The 19,319-nt window shown below is 53.8% G+C and overlaps 1 protein-coding gene across 4 annotated transcripts; it reads right to left on the reverse strand.

The window, feature by feature from the left end:
* Positions 1–308: 308 nt before the first annotated feature.
* PRC1 (protein regulator of cytokinesis 1) lies at positions 309–16,512 on the reverse strand. 4 transcript variants are annotated; one of them, XM_037053576.1, is made up of 15 exons: positions 16,287–16,512; positions 13,995–14,127; positions 13,654–13,776; positions 12,076–12,309; positions 11,830–12,000; positions 11,224–11,373; positions 10,566–10,713; positions 9,464–9,600; positions 7,247–7,342; positions 6,126–6,272; positions 5,850–5,960; positions 3,951–4,061; positions 3,221–3,397; positions 2,865–2,906; positions 309–1,345 (listed from the first exon to the last, which is right to left on the reverse strand). In XM_037053576.1, the coding sequence occupies exons 1-15, from the start codon at positions 16,295–16,297 to the stop codon at positions 1,274–1,276; spliced, it is 1,863 nt and encodes a 620-aa protein (XP_036909471.1). In that variant the 5' UTR covers positions 16,298–16,512; the 3' UTR covers positions 309–1,273. The 4 variants fall into 4 exon arrangements, with proteins under 4 accessions (XP_036909471.1, XP_036909474.1, XP_036909472.1 ...); XM_037053579.1 differs by having other exon boundaries at positions 3,298–3,397; positions 16,287–16,509; XM_037053577.1 differs by lacking the exon at positions 2,865–2,906 and having other exon boundaries at positions 16,287–16,510.
* Between the last annotated feature and the right edge of the window lie 2,807 nt (positions 16,513–19,319).

The raw sequence follows: 19,319 nt of genomic DNA on the forward strand, positions 1-19,319 counted from the left end.
AACGAATGACTTTCAATGTCAAATGGAAATGTTTTTTAAATGTATATTTTTAAAAAATTATTAAAAACTCTATTACTTTTATTTTAAAATAAAGTTTCACCCTATAAAAACCTAGTGCTATTTATGACAAATACCAATGAAACCACAAGTTTCCTTACATAATCAGGCCTTTTTTCCCTCTCAAAACCCTTTTTATCCCATGAAGAGGTGATCATTTATTTACACATGCACAATATAAAAAGAAATTCACACTCCCAAGCAGAAATTTTTCTGTTACAGACAAAAGCAAAACCTTATTGGGGAAAATTTGAAGACAACACACTTTACAGTTTTTTCATGTAAGTACATTTTAATTTATTCTTAACAATATATTTATATTTAAAAGACAGGACATGTACACAGGGCTGAACAGCAGGGCTCGCACGTGCAGACGAGCCGCCGGGCGGCCGGGAACGTGTAGTGCTGGAGGCAGCGCAGGCGCAGCTGGAGCCAAGAGCAGCGCCTCTGGGAGGATCGTAGTGACCGCGGGGCAGCTACAGGGGGAATGCCCCCTGACAGACATGTGCAAAGTTCTAGGTCTCCCCAACAGCTTCCGAGCCTGCCTGCCAGCCGCAGGGGGCGGCCACACACAGGCACAGTGGGCCCGGGTGATGGCGGGCATGGTGGGGTGTTGGACACAGAAAACTGAGGAACTAGAGTTCAGACAAGAGTGTGCATTCACACCGTGTAAAGTGACTGTACACAGTTGACAAAGGAACCACCCACCTCCCGTCACCCTCTGGCAGTAGGTCAGGCCATCACAACTCCCAACACACGGACACTGTCACCAGGAGGAAGGCTGCCCTGTGTGCTGCGGACAGGCCACTAGGTGAAGGCAGAGCCGTCCTCGCTGCGGCACTGCTGAGCGTCCCTAAACCAAACGGGTGTCCGGAAGTCATCGTCTTCCCACCCGATAGTGATCTAGGGTAGCGACGTGTGCTGTCGATTGTGCTTCAGCCAGAGCAGTGATGGGGGGATGGGAACGTTAGGTCCATGAGCTGAATCTCTACTTTCTGATGTGAGCCTACTTCTAACGTGTGTCTTGAGCCAAAACATAGTGTCTAAGGACCGCTAAGCCTAGCATGCACTTGGGCCTGTAGGAAAGGCAGGGCCGGGGCAATGGCACCTACCCAGGGTCCCAAGCACACCTGAAGTGAAAAAATGAAAGTCGCCCCTGCACAGTTAGGTCCAGTCTAGGCACAGGAGCCACAGCTGGCAGACTGACTGGGGCTTCTTAGGACTGCAGGTTGGTTGAATTGAGGATTCGAGAAGTAGCGTCAGATCTGGAGGCCTTTGAAAGTTCTCGCTGTTGAAAAACAAACAGTCAGTGGCACTGTCCCCTCCCACGCACGCCCCGCCCTGGTAAGCGTGCGGTGTCAGCACGCGGCCTCCTGAGAGCTGCTGCTCTGATGCAGAGCCCGGCACAGGCTGTGTCAGAACAGAGGGCGAGGCACACTGGGCGCCTTCCGGTTAGGCATGGGCGAAGCGTGTGCACACAGGCCTTCAAGCCCTCTCCGAGGCCAGGCCGCTCCGCTGAGCCCGCCGGGGAGAAGCCCCACAGGTGACACAGCAGGTGACACGGCGGGAGTCGTCAGGCGGGGCACAGGCAACAAGCCCTGGTCTTTGAGCCCTTTGCACACGACAGGCCAGACCACTCATCTACCAGTCCCTGGGGCTGAGGGCCCTGTACCTGCTGGTGAGGTGAGCTCATGCCGGAGCACGTGGCACAGAGGGCGGGAGACAGGGCGGATGAGCACGAGGACAGGTGTTAGCAGAGGTTAGTCACTGGCTTCAGTGCAGCCTGGTGGGGCCTGCCACCCACAGCCACCAAAACCACACGAGCCTCCTCAGGCACCACCACGGAGGCAAGCAGACAACATTTAAGCTCCAGGTGGATGGAATGGGGCTTGACTGAGCAAGCCAAAACAAAAAACCAAACCCTGGACCCTCAGCACAGCCATCAGTCAGCCAAAGCGACAAGCACACACTGCCACAGCTGGAGCCACACCAGTCGGACGATGTGAGAAAGTGCCGCACTATGAAGCCAACGCTGGTGCTCACAGTGCCCACAGCTGGGGACAACCTCCCTGTGGCGAGGAGAGCTGGCACCCTAGCCTATGCCTGAGTCCCCAGGGGGTGGCGGCTCACCTCTCACCAGGACGATACTGGGGGAGAGAGCGCCCAGTAGGTAAAGAGCACAGCAGTCAGGTGTCGGTGAGTGTGGAGCAGGACACTGGGAGCTGAGGAGCATTCTAGAAAAGGGACTTTCTTCCTCAACCTCAGATATACTTCGGCGGCTCAAGCGGCAGAAACAGGCAAAGACGAGGAGCGCGGGCTCCGAGAGGGCAGGAGGCGGCGTCCAGCCCCAAGGGTTAGTGAGGCACGCGCTCCGGGGGAACCGTCACACAAGCCCAGAACCTCATGAGAAGCAGCACACAGCTGGGGCCCCTCCCTGGGGACGGGCCACTCTGCTTTCCAGCACCGGGGAGGCCTTTGCTGTCATGGCCAGGGATCGTGAAAGTTTTCTGTTTTGAGTTATTGCAAAATAATACAAAGACTCTGCCTGACTCTACTAGGGCTGAGAATCCAATTCAAGTCTGAACACGTTTTCTTGCTAATCAGCAGCTGAGTACATTGGAGCTCCAGCCAGACATTCACTACTTACGCAGTCTGGCTGGAGCTCCTGCCTCCTCCGTGAGAGGGACAGTGCGGCCGAAGACCATGGGTTAGTGTAACTAGTCCTGTGTCCGGGGGGAAGGAAGCCAGCAGATGAGAGATGGGTTTGGGAAAGGGGACATGAGACATGCAGGGGTTGCCACACAGACCTGAAGCCCGGCAGTGGAGCTGTCAGAGGGGGACGGATCCTTCTAAGAACAGAGAATTGAGACAATTACCAAGAACTGCACCAAGAGAGCACAGGGCAGCGATGAGACGGCTCGCCTCCTGCGGCCAGGGACTGGTATTGCTCCCGCAGGAGGGTCCGGCTTCATGTCTAGGGCTGCGGTCAGCTGCCCTCCTCCACATGCCCCTGGACCCACCCCACCCGCGCCAAGGTCAAGGCAGGAAAGGGATTCTCAGCCCCGAAAACACTGCTAAGAGCCTGGGCGCCCCCGGGGAAGACACCCACTGCCCCAACTGTGTGCTCCCCAGAGACTGGCAGATGTCAGAAAAGGTCAATTACCGCAAACTCAGAATAGGTGCTGGCAACAGAGTTAATGCTGAAGTTGCGCTGGAGGGGGGCCGAGCTGGGGTACCCACCGCTCAGCAAGCTGCCGTTGAGCTCCACGTTCTCCTTGTCGGCTCCATGGAGGGCGGCACGGGTTTTTTTTTTCCCTGAATAGGTGGAAGTGAGGACGGGCTGCAGAGAAAGGATGGATCGGCGTGTTATAATGACCACACACAGTGACACCATCTTATCATTCATGTGTTTCTAATCCCATGTAGCACGTCTGATGTGAAAAGAAAATACCACTTAATTCTTTAAAGAATACCCATCTTGATTATCGTCTGCAAATACTTGAAAAACTGAACACATTTAGCGCAGACTGCCCACCAGTCTCCTCATGTGAGCCCCCGCCTGTCTGCTGACCCAGCGGCAGGGCCGGAGCCCAGGGCAAGGCCCTGCTCAGCAGCAGCTGCAGCCCTGGCTTTGGCCGGAGCCGAGGGGCCAGCCCCTCTCTTCCGCTGCCCAGTCCCATCCCAGGCCTTCCCCATGACACTATGGGGCTTGGCGTGACCATTTCATCTTTCTGGTGTTGCATTTTTTAGATGAACCAGCTTCTGTCATCTCCTAGCGTCTCAGTGGTAACTGAACCCAGGGGTCTCAAGAAACCGGAAGAAGCAGGGGCAGGGCCCTGGATAAAGAGGCTGGGGCGGTGCTGTGGACGAGCCTGTGCGCAGAGCTTGCTGACCTTGCTGCCAGAAGGTGGAAGTCGAGACACCGGGGAGTGGTAGACTGTGCCCCCAAAGGCAGGTCGGATGGTGCTGTTGGCCGTGGCATTGGACATGATGGTGGTGTTCAGCTGAGGAGGAGAACAGATCACTCTCTGAGGAAACACACCCAGCAGACTGGCCCTGCACACCAAAAAATGGTGTGGAGAGCAACTGACGGAAGACGCGTTTACGTGAAGAGCTGTGAGGAGACCATCAGAAGGGCCCAAAGCCTATTTACGTCCAGCACACGGAGCTACAGAACGGCCCTACCATCCTGCCTCTAGCGCTGGAGATTCACCCAGCCCAGGAGCCGCCACCGCTCTCCCAGGAGGCACAAACACACGGCTGCACAGAAAGACGTATGTACACACACGTGTACAGCAGCTCCGTCTGTCACAGCCCCACGCCAGAGCCAAGCCACAATAATATTACTGGGCAAATGGATAGGCAAACCATGACGTCATACAATGCAACACTGCTCAGTAACAAAGTAGTGACTACCGATACATGGAACAACATACATGAACCACTCAAGAATTGTGCTACGTGAAAAAAGCCATACTGTATGAGCCTATGTATATAAAATGTTAGAAACTGCCAATTACTCAACAGTGACAGCGAGACCACACTTGCCAGGAGCTGGGGGAGGGGCACTGTGGCTGTGGGTGGCTCAGGGTCTGCACCGTGGTGGCAGCGTTAAGGTGCACATGTGTGAAATGTGTTCAGTTGCCCTTTACGTATTTACTAGGTGTCAGTAAACTGTAAACATTTTTTTAGATTAAAAACTCCAGGTGGATTAAAAACCTTACATGGGGTGGCAAGACTATTCGAATGTAAGACAGAGACTAGGAACTCCAACACAGGAAGAATATCCGTGAGGCTTCAGGCCACAGATGGACCACCTACAAAGTACAGGAAGGACACGCCAGGAAGAAAGCAGACTGGAAGCACTTTCCCCGTGTTAAAGTGAGGAGCTTCCTGTCCATCATCAAAGCACCGTGAAGAGTAAGAAGACGGCCCGCACCAGACACCCAGGCTGTTGGGCAAGCACCCAGAACGTTAGGAATTCCTGTAAACCTTGTAAGAAGGACGCAGACGCTCGCTTCACTAGTGACTAGAGAAACGCAAACTGAAACCATGAGACGCTACTCGGACCCAGTGGAGGAGCAGAGGTGCAGGCGCGTGAAGTGCCGCACACCAGGCACCGCCCCTGGAAGCGCAGATTGGCGTCTTAGGTGTGGCTGCGGGCCAGGCTCCCACCGGGCGCACGTGAGGCTACCGTGAGGCTCCCGAGAGATGTGTCTCTCACACATCAGTGTTTCTGTTCCTTTCTCCCTCCCTCCCCCTCTCTGAAAACAAACAAATACATTTTTTTTTAAGAAATTGACCTGGCTGGCGTAGCTCAGTGGATTGAGCCCGGGCCTGCAAACCAGAGGATTGCGGTTCAATTCCCAGTCAGGGCACGTGCCTGGGTTGCAGGCAGGTTCCCTGCAGGCCAACTCCCAGCAGGGGACGCACAAAAGGCAACCATACATTGATGTATCTCTCCTTCTCTCCTTCCCCTCTAAAGATAAATAAATAAAAATAAAATCTTTTTAAAAAAAAAGAAAAATTGAATCCATAAACTTAAAAAAAAAACCAAGAAAACAAATATTCTCAGTGGTTCTCTTGCATTATGGTACAGATGATTTTTAAATGTTTCCCGTGTTATAAAGTGTAAGTAGAGGAAGAAGGAAAATAATGCTCATTTTCACATGGATTCAACTGAAAGTCTAGAAACCCCCTGGCCCACCTCTGCAAGGTGGAAGAGGAGAGCCAACCGTGAGCCTGGCCCCCACCAGCCCCCTCAGCAGAGGCCCCCGGAGCCTCTAGCTCACCTTGCGCACCTTCCCCGGTGTGGAGGGCAGCAGCCCTCGCCGCTTGCTGGGTGTTCGGGGAGTGCTGCCGTACAGCATCTCCGCCTCCGTCTGCTTCTTGTTCTTCAGTTGCTGTAAGAGGCAGAGGCGGTGCTGGTGCTGACTCAGCCAGGAAGGGAGCAGATGGGGGGTGGGGGTGGGGCAGAAACCTGGCGCCAAGTCCACACCATGGGCATCCGTGGAGTCTGGGCCACCCACAGGACCACCCTTCCCTCCTCCCAAACTGGGCCCACTCACCCTTTCCTGCTTGGCGCGCTCTTTCTCTAAGCGGTACATCTCCCACTGTTCGGCCACGTACTCCATGAATTTCTGTCCATTCACCACAAACGCCTTTGCATGCTCCTGTTCCCACATTTCAATCTGGGCCTTCAGTTCCTCTTCCAGCTGAGACCAGACACAAGAACATGCTACTTACCTCACAACTTGGTGTGAAGCCCAAAGGGGCACACACCTGGGTTTCAGGCCAGGTCCCCAGCATGGGGAGCGCTAGAGGCAACCACACACTGATGTTTCTCTCCCTCTTTCTCCTTCCCTTCCCCTCTCTCTAAAAATAATCTTTAAAAAAAGTTTCTGGCTGTTAGTTCAATGCTATTATTAACATAGAGAATAGTACTGGCCCTGGCCAGGTGGGTCAACAAGTTGGAGAATTGTCCCATACACCAAAAGGCTGCAGGTTCGATCCCTAGTCAGGGCACAACCTAACGTTGTAGGTTCAGTCCCCAGTCTGGGCATGTACGGGAGGCAACCAATGGATGTTTCTGAAATCAACACATTCTCAAGTGGGGATTAAGAAAAACCAGAGAGAAAAACACTTAAACCCACAGAACCTGCTGAAGAACTTGCCTTGTGTTTTTGGATGAATGGTGCCCCCCCACCTTCCCAACCGCCCGTTTACATGTTGAGGTCCCAACCTCCATTCTCAGGAAGTGACTGGACACAGAGGCAGTTCAGTTAAAACGAGGCCAACAGGGTGGATCCCACAGCAGCAGGACAGTGGGAGCTTTGTGAGAAGAGAAAACGTAGCCACAGACACACAGAGGGAAGGCCACCCACACGCCTCGGAAGCGACCAGCGCTGCCCAGACCTCCAGCTGCCTTCCAGCTGCCAGAATTCGGAGACAGGGGTGTCTGCGGTTCAGGCCGTCCCGTCTGGGGCACGTCGTTTTGGCTGCCCTAGAAAACTAATGCACCTTGACATTCAGCTGCTTATGCTGGGAAGGCCCAGTATTCTTTATCATCCTCGTCTAACGAGGATGAGAGTTTGGAAGAGAAGATAGTTTGGGGCAAATGACCCCACGCAAACACACAAAAGTGAAGTATTTACTAGCTGGGCACCAAAACTCTGTACAGCAGTATTACCTTAGGGAGTGCTTTTTGGAGCCTGGCTCTTTGCTTTTCCTCTTTTAGAAGATTTCCCCCACGGTTTGTGAATCGACTCGGATCTGACGCTTTTCTCTGTGAAAATACACTTTAATCAGACTGGACCCGGGGGCAGGCCCTCAGACCAGTCACTCTGCCAGGACTGCACCCCCATGGAGACTCGGAGCTCTGCGGCCCCACCCCCTCTCAGCGGGCACAGGGAGGGGTCCTAGGCAGGGGCGTTGGGTGGAGCACATCTGCCGGAGCACAGGGAAAGGAGCGTTCCCTCTGTGGCCTGCAAAGGAAGCCGGGTTCCGATGTTCAACACATGCCTGACTGGTGTGGCTCAGTGCATTGAGCGCAGACTGCAAACCAAAGGGTCACTGGTTCGATTCCCAGTCAGGGCACATGCCTGGGTTGTGGGCCAGGTCCCCAGTAGAGGGTGCCTGAGAGGCAGCCCCACCCTGATGTTTCTCTCCCTCTTTCTCATTCCCTTCTCCTCTAAAGATACGTAAGTAAATAACTAAAATCTTTAAAAAAAATTAATACACAGTGTCACTGGTTCGTTCCCTTCCTTGGTTTGCAAGTCAGAAGATTTGAAATGCCACCTACAGGAGATGAGCAATGTGGAGGGACGGGGGGAAGGCCTGCGCTCAGAGTCTGGTCGGCTCCCCTACTTGCCCACTCACTCCTGCCTGTTGGGACAACGTAGTTGAAATGTGCAAGGTAGGTTAGAAGTCATAGGTCATCTGGTTTTCATTGAATGAACCCTCTCAAAATGGAGAAGTGAGAACACATAGTATGTTAGGCTTCTTTTTAACTTCTCTTTCCCCTTTAATTATTGACACTACTGCAGATGTCCCCTCCCAACCCTCTCCCCCGCTCCGGTCCTCCCGCACTGTGGCCTGTGTCCGTGGTCCTGCGTGTGTTCTCTGGCTGGTCCCTTCCCCTTCTTTCACCTAGTCCCCGCCCCCTCCCCCCTGACAGCTGTCAGTCTGCTCCATGAAACCACATCTCTTCTGTTTACCTTATGTTTTTTGTTGTTCTATCACGTATATAGTACATGGCAACAGTAATATGTGCCTATAATTTATAATAAATCAGGTGTATACACTTAAAATTAGGGGCAGATAGTCAGAAAAATACAAAACAGATCATGACAATCTGGGGGCAACCTTGTAAAGAAATTCCATTCCCCTCCCAGCACAACTGGCTGGTAAGGGCCCGTGAACAATAACCGGTGGCGATTCTCAACAAGGGTCACTTATTTGGCTCCTCAGTGACATTTGCTCCTCCTCGCTCTCAGGCAGGAGTGAGGAGTGACGGAGGATGCGCCAGCTGCTGTTAAACAGCTGTAAGGTCTCAGACGGTTCGCTCCACCTCTGAGTCCTAGTTTCCAACCTGTAAAGTGGAGGAACCGAACCCGGGACTCCCTGAAGGACCCCCTCAGGCTGTAACAGGGCCAGCCTGAGGCTGGGACTGAGTGGCCGCAATTCTGTGTCTGCAACGCCTCTCCCAGCCCCGGGCTCTACAATGCTCTGGGGGAACCTGCCTGCGCTGTGTGGACCAGAGGAAAAGGAAGTCATTAACAAAGGTGGCACGACACCAGGCACATTAAGAAAACAGCAAAAGCTGGCATGGTGGAAAATGTTAGTTGCCCGGCCCGACACCCACCCTTCTCTCCTTCCTCACGCAGAAGCTCAAGTTCTGCGGCAGCGATGCCCCCAGCGCTGCCCGTGGCCGGTGTGGCACAGGAGCAGAGATGCCGGGGTGACAGCCTGGGAAGGGCCTTGGGGAGCTGCAGGGACAGGGCCCTCTGTGTCCCTTCCTCCACCACGCTGCCTGCAATGCTATGGAGGGAGCTCTCAGGCCACCCTGGCCCTGCGGATCAGGCCCACCCTTGCGAGGTGGGGGAGCCGTGAGCTGGACAAGTCTGGGACCCCGCAGACTGTGGAGCGGCCACACCTGCCCTGCACTGCCTTTGTGCCAGAAACACCTCTCTCATCTAAGCCATTTGTTTGGGGTTTCTCTCTACACGTTCCTGTCCATAAGCCTCACAAACACAGACGGGTCAGCAGTAATTGGAGACTCACTGATGAAGACAGGGTGTCAGAAACCCAGTAAGGAGCAGAGGACACTGGACTCGGACTCTGCACAGGACCTGCTTTCCTAACGCTTCGTGGTCCCCTCAGGGAAACAGGAAAAGGTGGGCCGTACCTCAAAGTCTAAGAAGAGCCTCCAGCTCTCCTCCCACTTCCGCACCCCTTCGAACAGCTCCTTGTGCAGCTCGTAGTAGCTTTTCAGCCGCACGACCTCAGCGTCATGGAGCTGCAGCAGGGTCTCCGTGTAGTCGTCTGCAAGACACAAGCCCAGCGTGTTTCAGAAACTCCTCTACTGTTTCGCCCCTTCCCTTACAGCCCCAACCCGTCCTCCCCTGAAATGGAGAGCGACCACTCTGCACTGCTAAGAGTGGCACACGAGTGAGTGTGCACGCACAGGTGCGGGGGGGCAGGGGTCAGAGCTGGGCTCGCCAGCATCAGCCCAGAGGGCTGGGGAAGACAGGCCCAGGGGGTGGCCTAAGGTTCTCAAACTCTGGTCCTCTCTCGCCTCGTCTTAGGTTTCTTTCATATTCCCCCTTCCCACCCTGCCCGGCAGAGGGCTGAGTCACAGAAAACACCCAAACTTGGGATTTAGCAGACAGCCTCATCTTTACATTCAGTTCAGGTCAGACTAGAATTCTGTGGGGTCTGGGGTTACACTCCATGGGTTCGAAGGTGAACCCTGCCCTTTTTCTGCTGTTCCTTTGGCTCAAGGTGGATGGATGCACCTCTGCGCTCATCTCCTGACATGGAGACGTAGATAATACTGCTAAGAGTTTGACACTGCACCTGGCAGAGAGGGAGTAAGCACCTGAGAAACTTGAGCTTCACAACCACAGGTTACAGCGATACACTGCTTCAGAAATCAATACCCCTTAGTTCCCAGCAGCATTTGCAAATGCCCATTTACACAGGAACAACAATGTAGGCCGAGTGGCTTAAGACGATAGTTACACCCTAATTGGTGTGGCTCAGTGGACTGAGCACCGGCCTGCAAACCAAAGGGTAGCGAGTTCAATTCCCAGTCAGGGCATGTGAGAGGCAACCACACATTGATCTTTCTCTCTCTCCCTTTCTCCCTTTCTTACTCTGTCTAAAAATAAATAAAATGTTTTTTTAAAAAGTAGTTATATCTGTCAGCCAAGGAAGGGCTTCCTGGTGAAAGTCTGCGCTTTTTGCACAAGTGAGAGCCACGTGAAGACCACCACTTCCGCACTAACCATCGCAGTAAACAGTGAAAGCTCGTCGCTGCTCCTGGCTGTAGAAGCACTGGTCCCAGTACTTCGCCAGCTCCACTCGTATCGCCTCAATCACTGTCTTCATGTTTTGCTTTTTCAGTTCTTCCAAGCGATCCACTTCTGACTGCAGCTGAAAACACAGCATCTGTTAAAGGTGTCTGTTATATTTTACATTCCCAGGGCTTTGCAAAAGCGCCCCCCCCCTTAAAAGATTTTACTTCTTTTTAGAGAGGGACAGCGGGTAGGAGGGGAGTACCACTGATGTATGAAAAATACATTGATCAATTGCCTCTTATATGCCCCCTACTGGGCACCTGGCTCGAAACCCAGGCATCTGCCCTGACTGGGAATTGAACCTGTAACCTTTCTGTTTTCAAGTCCAGCACTCAATCCACTGAACCATACTAGCCAGGGCAAAATTTTCCCTTTTTAACAAAATTACAACACAAAACCACAGAGGCAAGTCAACACTCTATAACAATGCTATCATAGGAGGCAGAAAGCTAAGAAGCAAACACAAAAAAGAAGAGACGAGGTGCTCGCTTTCAAATAGGCTCGAGGAAGAAATTGGTGAAGACATGACAGCAGACACAAAAATGCCCATAGAGACTGCTGACCCAGCACCCTTTGGGTTTCCTACCGCTTTCTTGACCTTGGCCTTCGACCCAGTCATGACCATGGCCAGAGGCTCTCTCTCCTCTGCTGGTATCTGCAACCTGTCCCAGAGCTCCTGGATCTGAGCACGCAGCCCCTCACACACTGCTTCATTCTGTGACTTTTGCATTTCCAGCTGCAGCAAGGAAAGACGCGGTTACGGCAAAGGCAGTGGCACAGAGGCTCACCCTCGGCCTCCCCTCAGGAGATCCGCGGACCGCCGCACAGGGCAAGCACTTTCCCAAGACGGCGCCAAGGTGTTTTCGTGACTGCTGAGCACACAGTCAGGCTGCCACTGTGCTGATCTCAGACCCCAGGAGTCACAATTCAAATTCCGAATTAAAGGTTTTTTTCAATTCAACTATTTCACCAATAATCTCAGTTTCATATTCTTAAAGCTACACATAAATTAAGTTTATTGTTTAAAAAAACAAGGTGTTTATCTTATAATACTATCGTCATCCTCCCTCACTCTCTTAACCTATCAGTCCACCGGCTCCTCTGTAAGACTACAGGGGGAAAAGGTCACTTCTCTCCAATTGCTAGACCCTGTGGAGACGGGGTCCCAGGTCACATTCTGAGTAGACATCACCTGCTGTAGCAACTTCTGCAGTGTTGCGATATTCTCCAAAGATAAACAAAAGGCATCTTCATCTTCACACACCACATCTCTTTCGAAGCTTGTGTCTGGGGTGTGGTCCAATTCTTCCATACACAGTATGATCTGTCTCCTCAGGTTGACAAACTCCTCGCGCCGAGATGCCTATAAAACAAAATGGCTGTAGGGTCCGCCCCGGGAAGCCAGACCGACCTTTGGAAGCAGAGGCAGGCAGCACACCTTCGTCTCCCTCAGAGCGGCCACGTGCTGCCTGAACTGGCTCAGCTCCTCCATGCTGGGAACCGAGTCACCGTCGATGTCGTAGTGCGGCATGCAGAGGACTTCACACAGCTCTTGATCTTGTTCTTGAAGCAGCTTCAGTTCACGTTTTCTCTCCTTTTTCTGTTTCCGCATGAGTTCCACCTGAGTCCGCAAGTCCTTTTCCAGCTGCAAGATGGTTGGCTCTCCTTCCTCCTGTGTGAGGCCACAGGGGATGCACCGTTGTTACAGGGTCCCCAGGCTTCCTCAAAGGAAGAGTAAGGTGACAAGAGAAAACTAAAAGGACAGACTTTTAGTTAAAATTTGCAAATAAGCCAGCTCCTGCACAACAGCACAGGGCACAGAGAGGGCCCCTGGGGAGGTCTCTGCTCAGGAACGGCAGCAGGGCCCTGCTGCAGGCGGCCGGTGGATGGAGCCCCGAACTAACGCTCACTCCAGTAGTCCTAAGAATGTCCCCTAACCAGTACAGCCAGTACGGCACTCCTTGTACTATCTCTGACTGACAAACGGGATGTGACTGATCCTGTAAACTGGACTCAGCACTGGGGAACTCAGAACCATCATGTACTTAAGAGAGGTACACCAGTGCATGCCTACCTCCTCACCCCCTTGCACAGTGAATGTTAGGGGGAAAAAAGACTAAAGGAACTGTCCACAATCAATGACTCGGACAGCACAGTCTGCCCGACTGCCCTTGGCCATCACAGATGAGTTATCCTTGACCCTGTAAAGGCCGTCTCACCTCCTGGGCTGACTCCATGTAGAGAACAGGCCATGAGTTCTTCCTGAGACAGGGAGAGGGACCTGAGAACTTACGGGGACCACAGAAGCTGTCACAACCTGTCCTGTCCCTGCACGTACAACTGTTTCCATCTCCCTCACAAGCTCCCCAGATGTCATGATTTTTATGAGCCCAGCATCGTTACTACTGGTTCTAACCAGGGATGTTTGGGGCCCCGTCTGTTCCTGCTGGTGTCCTGCTTGCTGGTGTCCTCATTCCAGCCCGACCCGTGACGGGGCACAGCACGGCAGCCGGTCGGTGCTTCGCACCTGGCTGTGCTCTCCTGGCGCCCAAGCTTTGGAGACATTTCTTCTCAAGTAGCAACTCTGGCTGGCTCACTGGGGTGTAGCTTTTGGATAACAAGCAGCCCACAAAGGCAGGATTTGGGGTAACCTTCCCTTGTATCACTAGTCATGTTAGCTTCCTAAGTAGCTCTTTTCATTTCCTTTCAAAGAGAAAAATGGCACAGTATCATCTATGCCTAACTTCCCTCAGAGTTAAAAAAGCGTTTTTGTGCCCCGCAGACTGACAGCTGGAGGAAGTGTGTTCCGGATTACAGCGCCGCAGTGCCCACCGGCTGCCCCGCCGCTTGGCAGGGCAGCTCTTCACATCAGTAGGGAAGACCGCTGGGACCAGAGGACCAGGCCTCACGGCCCCCCCGCTTCTCACGCCCAGCAGCACCCCAACACAGACACCTTCTGCCGCAGCCCCAAGGCACAGGTCCTCCCTGACCTCAGACCCAGCACCCTCCTGTGTACCTGAAATGGCTCGACACATAGCTCCCTGCACAGGGTGGCCAGCTCCTTCTGACAGTTGGCTATGCTTTTGATGAGCCTTTCCTTCAGACTCTCCTCTTCAGCGATCATCATGTCCAGGAGGTCCTACGGCAGAGAAGTCAGCCCCACAGAAGTTTGGGGCGGGTGAGGGGAAAAAAACCAAACCCACAAATAACACCAAACCCTAATACTGTCCAGTCTGTAAGTACGGACCCAGCAGTTGGGAAGAGCCTGTGCTGCCTGGGCAGTACTCTGACACGCCGCCTCAGATGGGCGCAAGCGCTGCCTGCATCCCACTGCCGGGGCGCCAGCGCCGTCCTCACCTTGATGTGCTTCTTCACAACCTCGGTTCTCTGTAGACGCTGGTCCTCGGGAATCCCAATGACTTCCCATATCTCCCGAAGGTTCATCAGGGCTTTCTGCAGACACAGAACGGACTCCTCCGCGAGCACCTCACTGGGGGCAGGAGAGAAAGCCCCTGCATGAGCCCCTGCCTCCCACGCACTGCGCCAGGTATGTGTCGGAACCAAGTTAACTGTTAGAACGTATGATCTTGGCTATTCTGACCCATTCCAATGAGTGTACCTACTGGTTTCTGGGAGCAAAGCAAGGGAATTACTAAAATGTTTGCTGGGAAAATCTTACAGAGGAGTCTGTTTTACTGTAAAAAGCAGGACACCTTCAGCAGGACAGTAGAAAACTAACATGGGATTTAGAAAAATAAACGATCCAGAGCAGGCCTACAGTTGCTCACAGGACTGGGAGAGGTCATGTCACCTTCTCCTTACTAATACTGTAGAAAGAACCGAAATCACCACAAAAGGGTAAATGACTGAGGCCCTTGTAGACACTGCGGCTACTTCACCTGTTCTTCACCCTCCCCAGTTAAGTCGCCCTCTTCCCTGGAGTAAAACCTCTGCAGGGAGAGCTAACCAACCAATCTCCATTTATAAAGCAGAACCTGTTTCTTTCCAACTAGGGAACTTTATGGAGCAATATGTATGTTTACTCCTCACATATGCCCCAATTCACCTGATAAGGCAAGATTTCCTTGAAACCAAGGATGCCCACGTAAGCATTTTCCAGAGGGGTGGAATGTATTTAGAGCTAAATCATTCAGATACCAACCTACGGAGAATATACTGATTCCACGCCCGCCCCCATGGGAATCCACAGGAGTAAACGTTCTGTCTGGAGACAGATAGATCCCTTTTTGCAGACATTCCAACACAGCTTCAGGCCTTCCCAGTCCAGAACGCCCTTTCTGCAAAGCTGGAATGTAGCCCATTACAAAAAGTTGCCTTAAAAACGGGAGGGTTGTAATTCCAAGTAGGAGCCCCTTGTAATTCTCCTATCCTTCGAGTAAAAAACAGAACAGCCAAAGGGGAGAGGATGGAGGTTTGTACAGGACCCCACAGCTACACGGGGAGGAGCAGGGGTGGGAGTGGGCAAGACTCCTTCCTTGTCAGAGGTGCCACACGTGAGGAAAGGGGAAACCGAGGCCTGGGGTGCAAGCAGGTCAGATAGGGGGCCAAGCAGCCCCGGTCACTGTGCACACACCGGCCGCCGCCGCCGCCGCCGCCGCCAGCACGGTGCAGCGGACAAGTCGGAGTGCGCTGGGGCTCGGGCCCTTTAAGACCCGGGGGCCCTCCCAGGCCCCTTCGTGGGAAGACAGAGAAAAGACTGGGGGGGGGACCCCCACCTACGCCAGGAGTCCCACCGGCAGTGTCCCTGCTACTGAGGGAGTAGGGACGCGGGAAGAGCACGGTGCGGCGCCGTCAGCCGTGTCCCGAAGAGCAAGAGGATGAGTGCGCGCGTAGGAGGAGTCGCTGGGAACCAGCCCTAGGAAGACCGGCCCCCACCCGGCCCCGCAGCAGCCGCTGTGCTGGGAGCGGCGGAGGCCTTGGAGCCGCGCCAGCGCCCGAGTCCCACTCGGAGGGGCTGTGTCACTCTCAACACAGAACTGCCTTGTGTACTTTTCACTCTACAGGTGAGAAAACGCACATCCAACACCTTGCCCCCTGTCACAAGGCTAGTAAGCGACAGCGCGACGAAACCCGGCCGCGATTCAAGTCGGGCACTCCCCCCAGCACAGTTAACACCGTTAACTGAGCGGTTAACACGACCGAGAAAAAACTCCTTAAACGAAGTCGCGTAACTTGGAAGGAAACCAAGTTCGCTCTCTCCAGTTCCACCAAATTTTAAAACTGCAACCCAGTTGCATGGGAGACAACGATAAAGACAAACGAGACACGCGGACCCTAAGACTCAGGACTCGGGGAGCAGCACCCGACACGCAGTGCGCCTGCGCGGCCCACGGGACCCCCTGAGGACCCGGCCCGCCTCCCCGCCCGGCCGCCCGCGCTCCGCCCCGGCCTCAGGCGCTGGGGGGACCCGAGGTCGCGGGGAAGCTGCGCGTCCCGCCTGGCCTCCGACCCGTGCGGCCGCTCACCGCCGCCTGCCCTGCCCGGTCGCGCCCGGGGCTCACTCGGGCGCCGGCTGAGGTGACACCTAGCCTCCGGCCCTGGGGATCGCCTCTCGAAGCCACAATCGGCCCCGCACCCGGGACGCGCGTCGCTCCCTCCCGCACCCCTCAACTCCCCGGCAGCCAGCACCTTCTCCTCATGGCGACCGCTCCCAGGGACCGGACGTCGAAGTCCAGGACCTACGCCACACGGGACCGAGCGAGGTAACCGACGGCCAGCACAGGACAGCTCGCCGGGATTGCCGCCGCCTGAGCCGTTAGGTGGCCACGGGATTTCAAACCAAGCCGGGAGGAAGAGCGGCCCAGCGATTGGCTTCCAGTCCCGTCGCTCTCGCGAGCCCACCCTCGCCCCTCCCCCAGGGCGTGGGCAAGGGCGCAGCCTAGTCGCAGCTGCGACTCCGGGTGGAGCTGCCACTGCTCAAGCGCATGCGCCGAGCCACGTCCAGGTGCCACAGTCGGTCCTCGCGGCGGCAGACGTCACTCTCCCGCCCCGCCGCGTCCCGGAGTGATTTGGATCCCAAGCCGAGGAGGGGCAAAGAGCGCAGTAAGCCGGGCCTTTAGGTCGCGGTTTTCTTTAAAATTCCTCATGTTTATATAAAATGTTTAGGAACATTTTAAAACTCAAAAATGACAGTAGTTTTGTACCTCTTGCTGAGCACATGCTATATTCCGAATGATTATAAATCAGGTTTATTTCAGTGATAATAGCCTAATAGGTTGCATAATAGCCTGGCATGTTGATATCTCATAACCCAACTATTTTGCTATTGATGGACATAAATGTCCTCAGACATAAATCTTTGCATCGTGCAGTTTTGTAGGCTGATTGCTACAAGTTTAACTACTGAGTGCTCCCTTTCCAGAGAAGTCTATTAACTTGCCCTCCTCACCAAGGAAGCCAGCAGAGTACGGGGCAGTCACCCTTAGCAGCTCTACCACTGTCCTTTTAAACCTCTTTGCTAGTTTTGTGATGCAGTACCTTGGCCAGAGTTTTACTGTTAACACCTGTGCAGAGCCAGGTTAGATGGGCATGGCTTTGACCCGTGATGTCCTCCCGGACAGCTCCCTCGGTTGCAGCGCCAGAGCTAGGAGATGGTTTGCTGCAGGCCATGGGGCCACGCCTGCACGGACTACCTTGGCAGCCAAGAAAGGCAGAGAACACAGGAGTGCTACCAGGTGTAGCTAATTGTGGGAGGGGTCAGAAACGGGGTAACAGAGGAGGTTCCAGGGATTTAAACAAAAAGGTGGGCCACCCAGTGGGACAGAGACAATGCAGGATCTGGAGGGTCCATGCAGGGGAAAAAGGAGGTGAAAGGACACTCGTGTGCCATGAGGAGGTACCACGTGGTTTGGGATTAAGAACTGGAGATTGTGAACATAGGACACAGCTGATGGTGCTGATGGTGCTGATGGTGATGCAGGCCTGCCCAGGCGAGGACAGGCTACTGGGAAGACTTGGGAGAAGTGAGCTGCCGACTTTCTATTTTTTTCCTTCTGGCCAGCCCTTCTGGCTGGCGTGCCGAGACTGGCCTGACCCAGCAAAGGGTGAGGGCAGGGCTCTGTGTCTGTGGGAGTATCTGTGTTTCTAAAGGGAGTGAGATTTAACAGCAAAATTCCACTATTAGTCTAAGCCTATATAACGTTTAGTTAAATAATTCCTTTCCTCTTTAACAAACTCTGGCATTGAGAGCCACGATTCCTATGGGTGGCAGGCAAAGAACCATAGAACAAGACCCCCCCTCCGGGGGCCTGGGGGTGCTGTTTTCTGTAAGCTTCTTAGGCAGAACGTGGCACTTCCTTCTTTGACTCACACTTGCTGGATTACGCCTGAAACCGCACAGTTTCCCCGTGGGTACTGGCCAACCATTACACCCGGAAATTCTCTCCTTTGCCTTTTCCATGAAGGAAAAGTAAAGAATGCTTGCTTGCTTCTCGTTCACGCCCAAACAGTGCTTTCCATATCCTTTAGCTTGTCAGCAGGGTGCCACACATTCGCCCACTCATGCGGCAGCCCACGGGCACTACTGGTAATCGTGTGGCACTCTTTGTTGGTTAACTTGAGAGGTTTTCAAAAATATGGGACTGCAGACCCATTCCCAGGGCCAGCACAGTTAGGGTGCAGAGCAAGAAAAGACAACCTTGCTATCACGTCCTTTCTGCTGCAGCCCAGAAGCTACATCAAGTCACAGAATGACGGCAGGGGCGCTGTGAGCATGTGCTCAGCGTGTGAAACACTGCATGATGTGTGTGGGAGCGCCAAACCCTTTCACGGGGACATCCTGTAACGCTGCGGCAGGTGTTGCAGACTGTGGGCGCCACACACTGTGACTATGTGTTCACTCGGCCCCAGTGAGTACCAGAGCTGGACACGGCACTGTCCACATTCTCGCTAGGTCCTTGAGGTGTGACTCTTTCTTGGCGGATACGACCTCATCATCCTTGTGTGCAAAGAACACTTTTGATGATCTAGTACCAAAGGTTTGGATCTTTCTTTCCACGAGCGGCTGCACCATGGGCTGGGGAACAGGTAGGAGGCAGAGCTCCCAGGGCAGTCTTGCAAAACAATGGGCAGAGGCCCAGGTGAATGTGGGGGATAAAAAGAAAAAAGTCTGGGGTGCAGGATGCAATTCCTTACAGAGACAAAACATGGTGGATGATGTTAAGAGAATACAGGCAGAGGCACAGACGTAAGGATTTCAGGTGGGGCCAGGAGGGTCAGGTTGGGAGCTTATTCCAGACGTGGCCTTTGCGGTGCCCGTGGAGTGCCAGGTGGGAGCACCGGTGTGGGGCTCAGCACTGAGCCAGCGGCTTGAGGCCTGGAAGGGGATGGCAACGAAGAATAGAGAGAGGGGAGATGCCGCACCAGCGACAACAGGGGGGTGCCCAGGAGACTGTGGGAGGACAAACAAATGGTCATGGACACAAGTACCAGAATTTCAAGAAGGAAAGGCTGCTCGTCAGTGAGATCATGTGAGAAGAGGCTCACGGATGGGGTTTAGAGCACGAATGGGAAAAGGTGCACGGAGAGGGGGGCTACCCTGGTGACCCTACCGGCGCACCGCCTGCCGATGCCTGAACACGCTCTAACACGACAGTCCTTCATTCTGTACCAAGAAACCAAATGCTGAAAATTAAAGTGCCCCCTTAGGTTGAAACAACAACA

Source organism: Sturnira hondurensis, unplaced genomic scaffold (genome assembly GCF_014824575.4).
Source record: "Sturnira hondurensis isolate 20B ecotype Veracruz unplaced genomic scaffold, ASM1482457v3 Scaffold0007865, whole genome shotgun sequence".
Lineage (NCBI taxonomy): Eukaryota > Metazoa > Chordata > Mammalia > Chiroptera > Phyllostomidae > Sturnira > Sturnira hondurensis.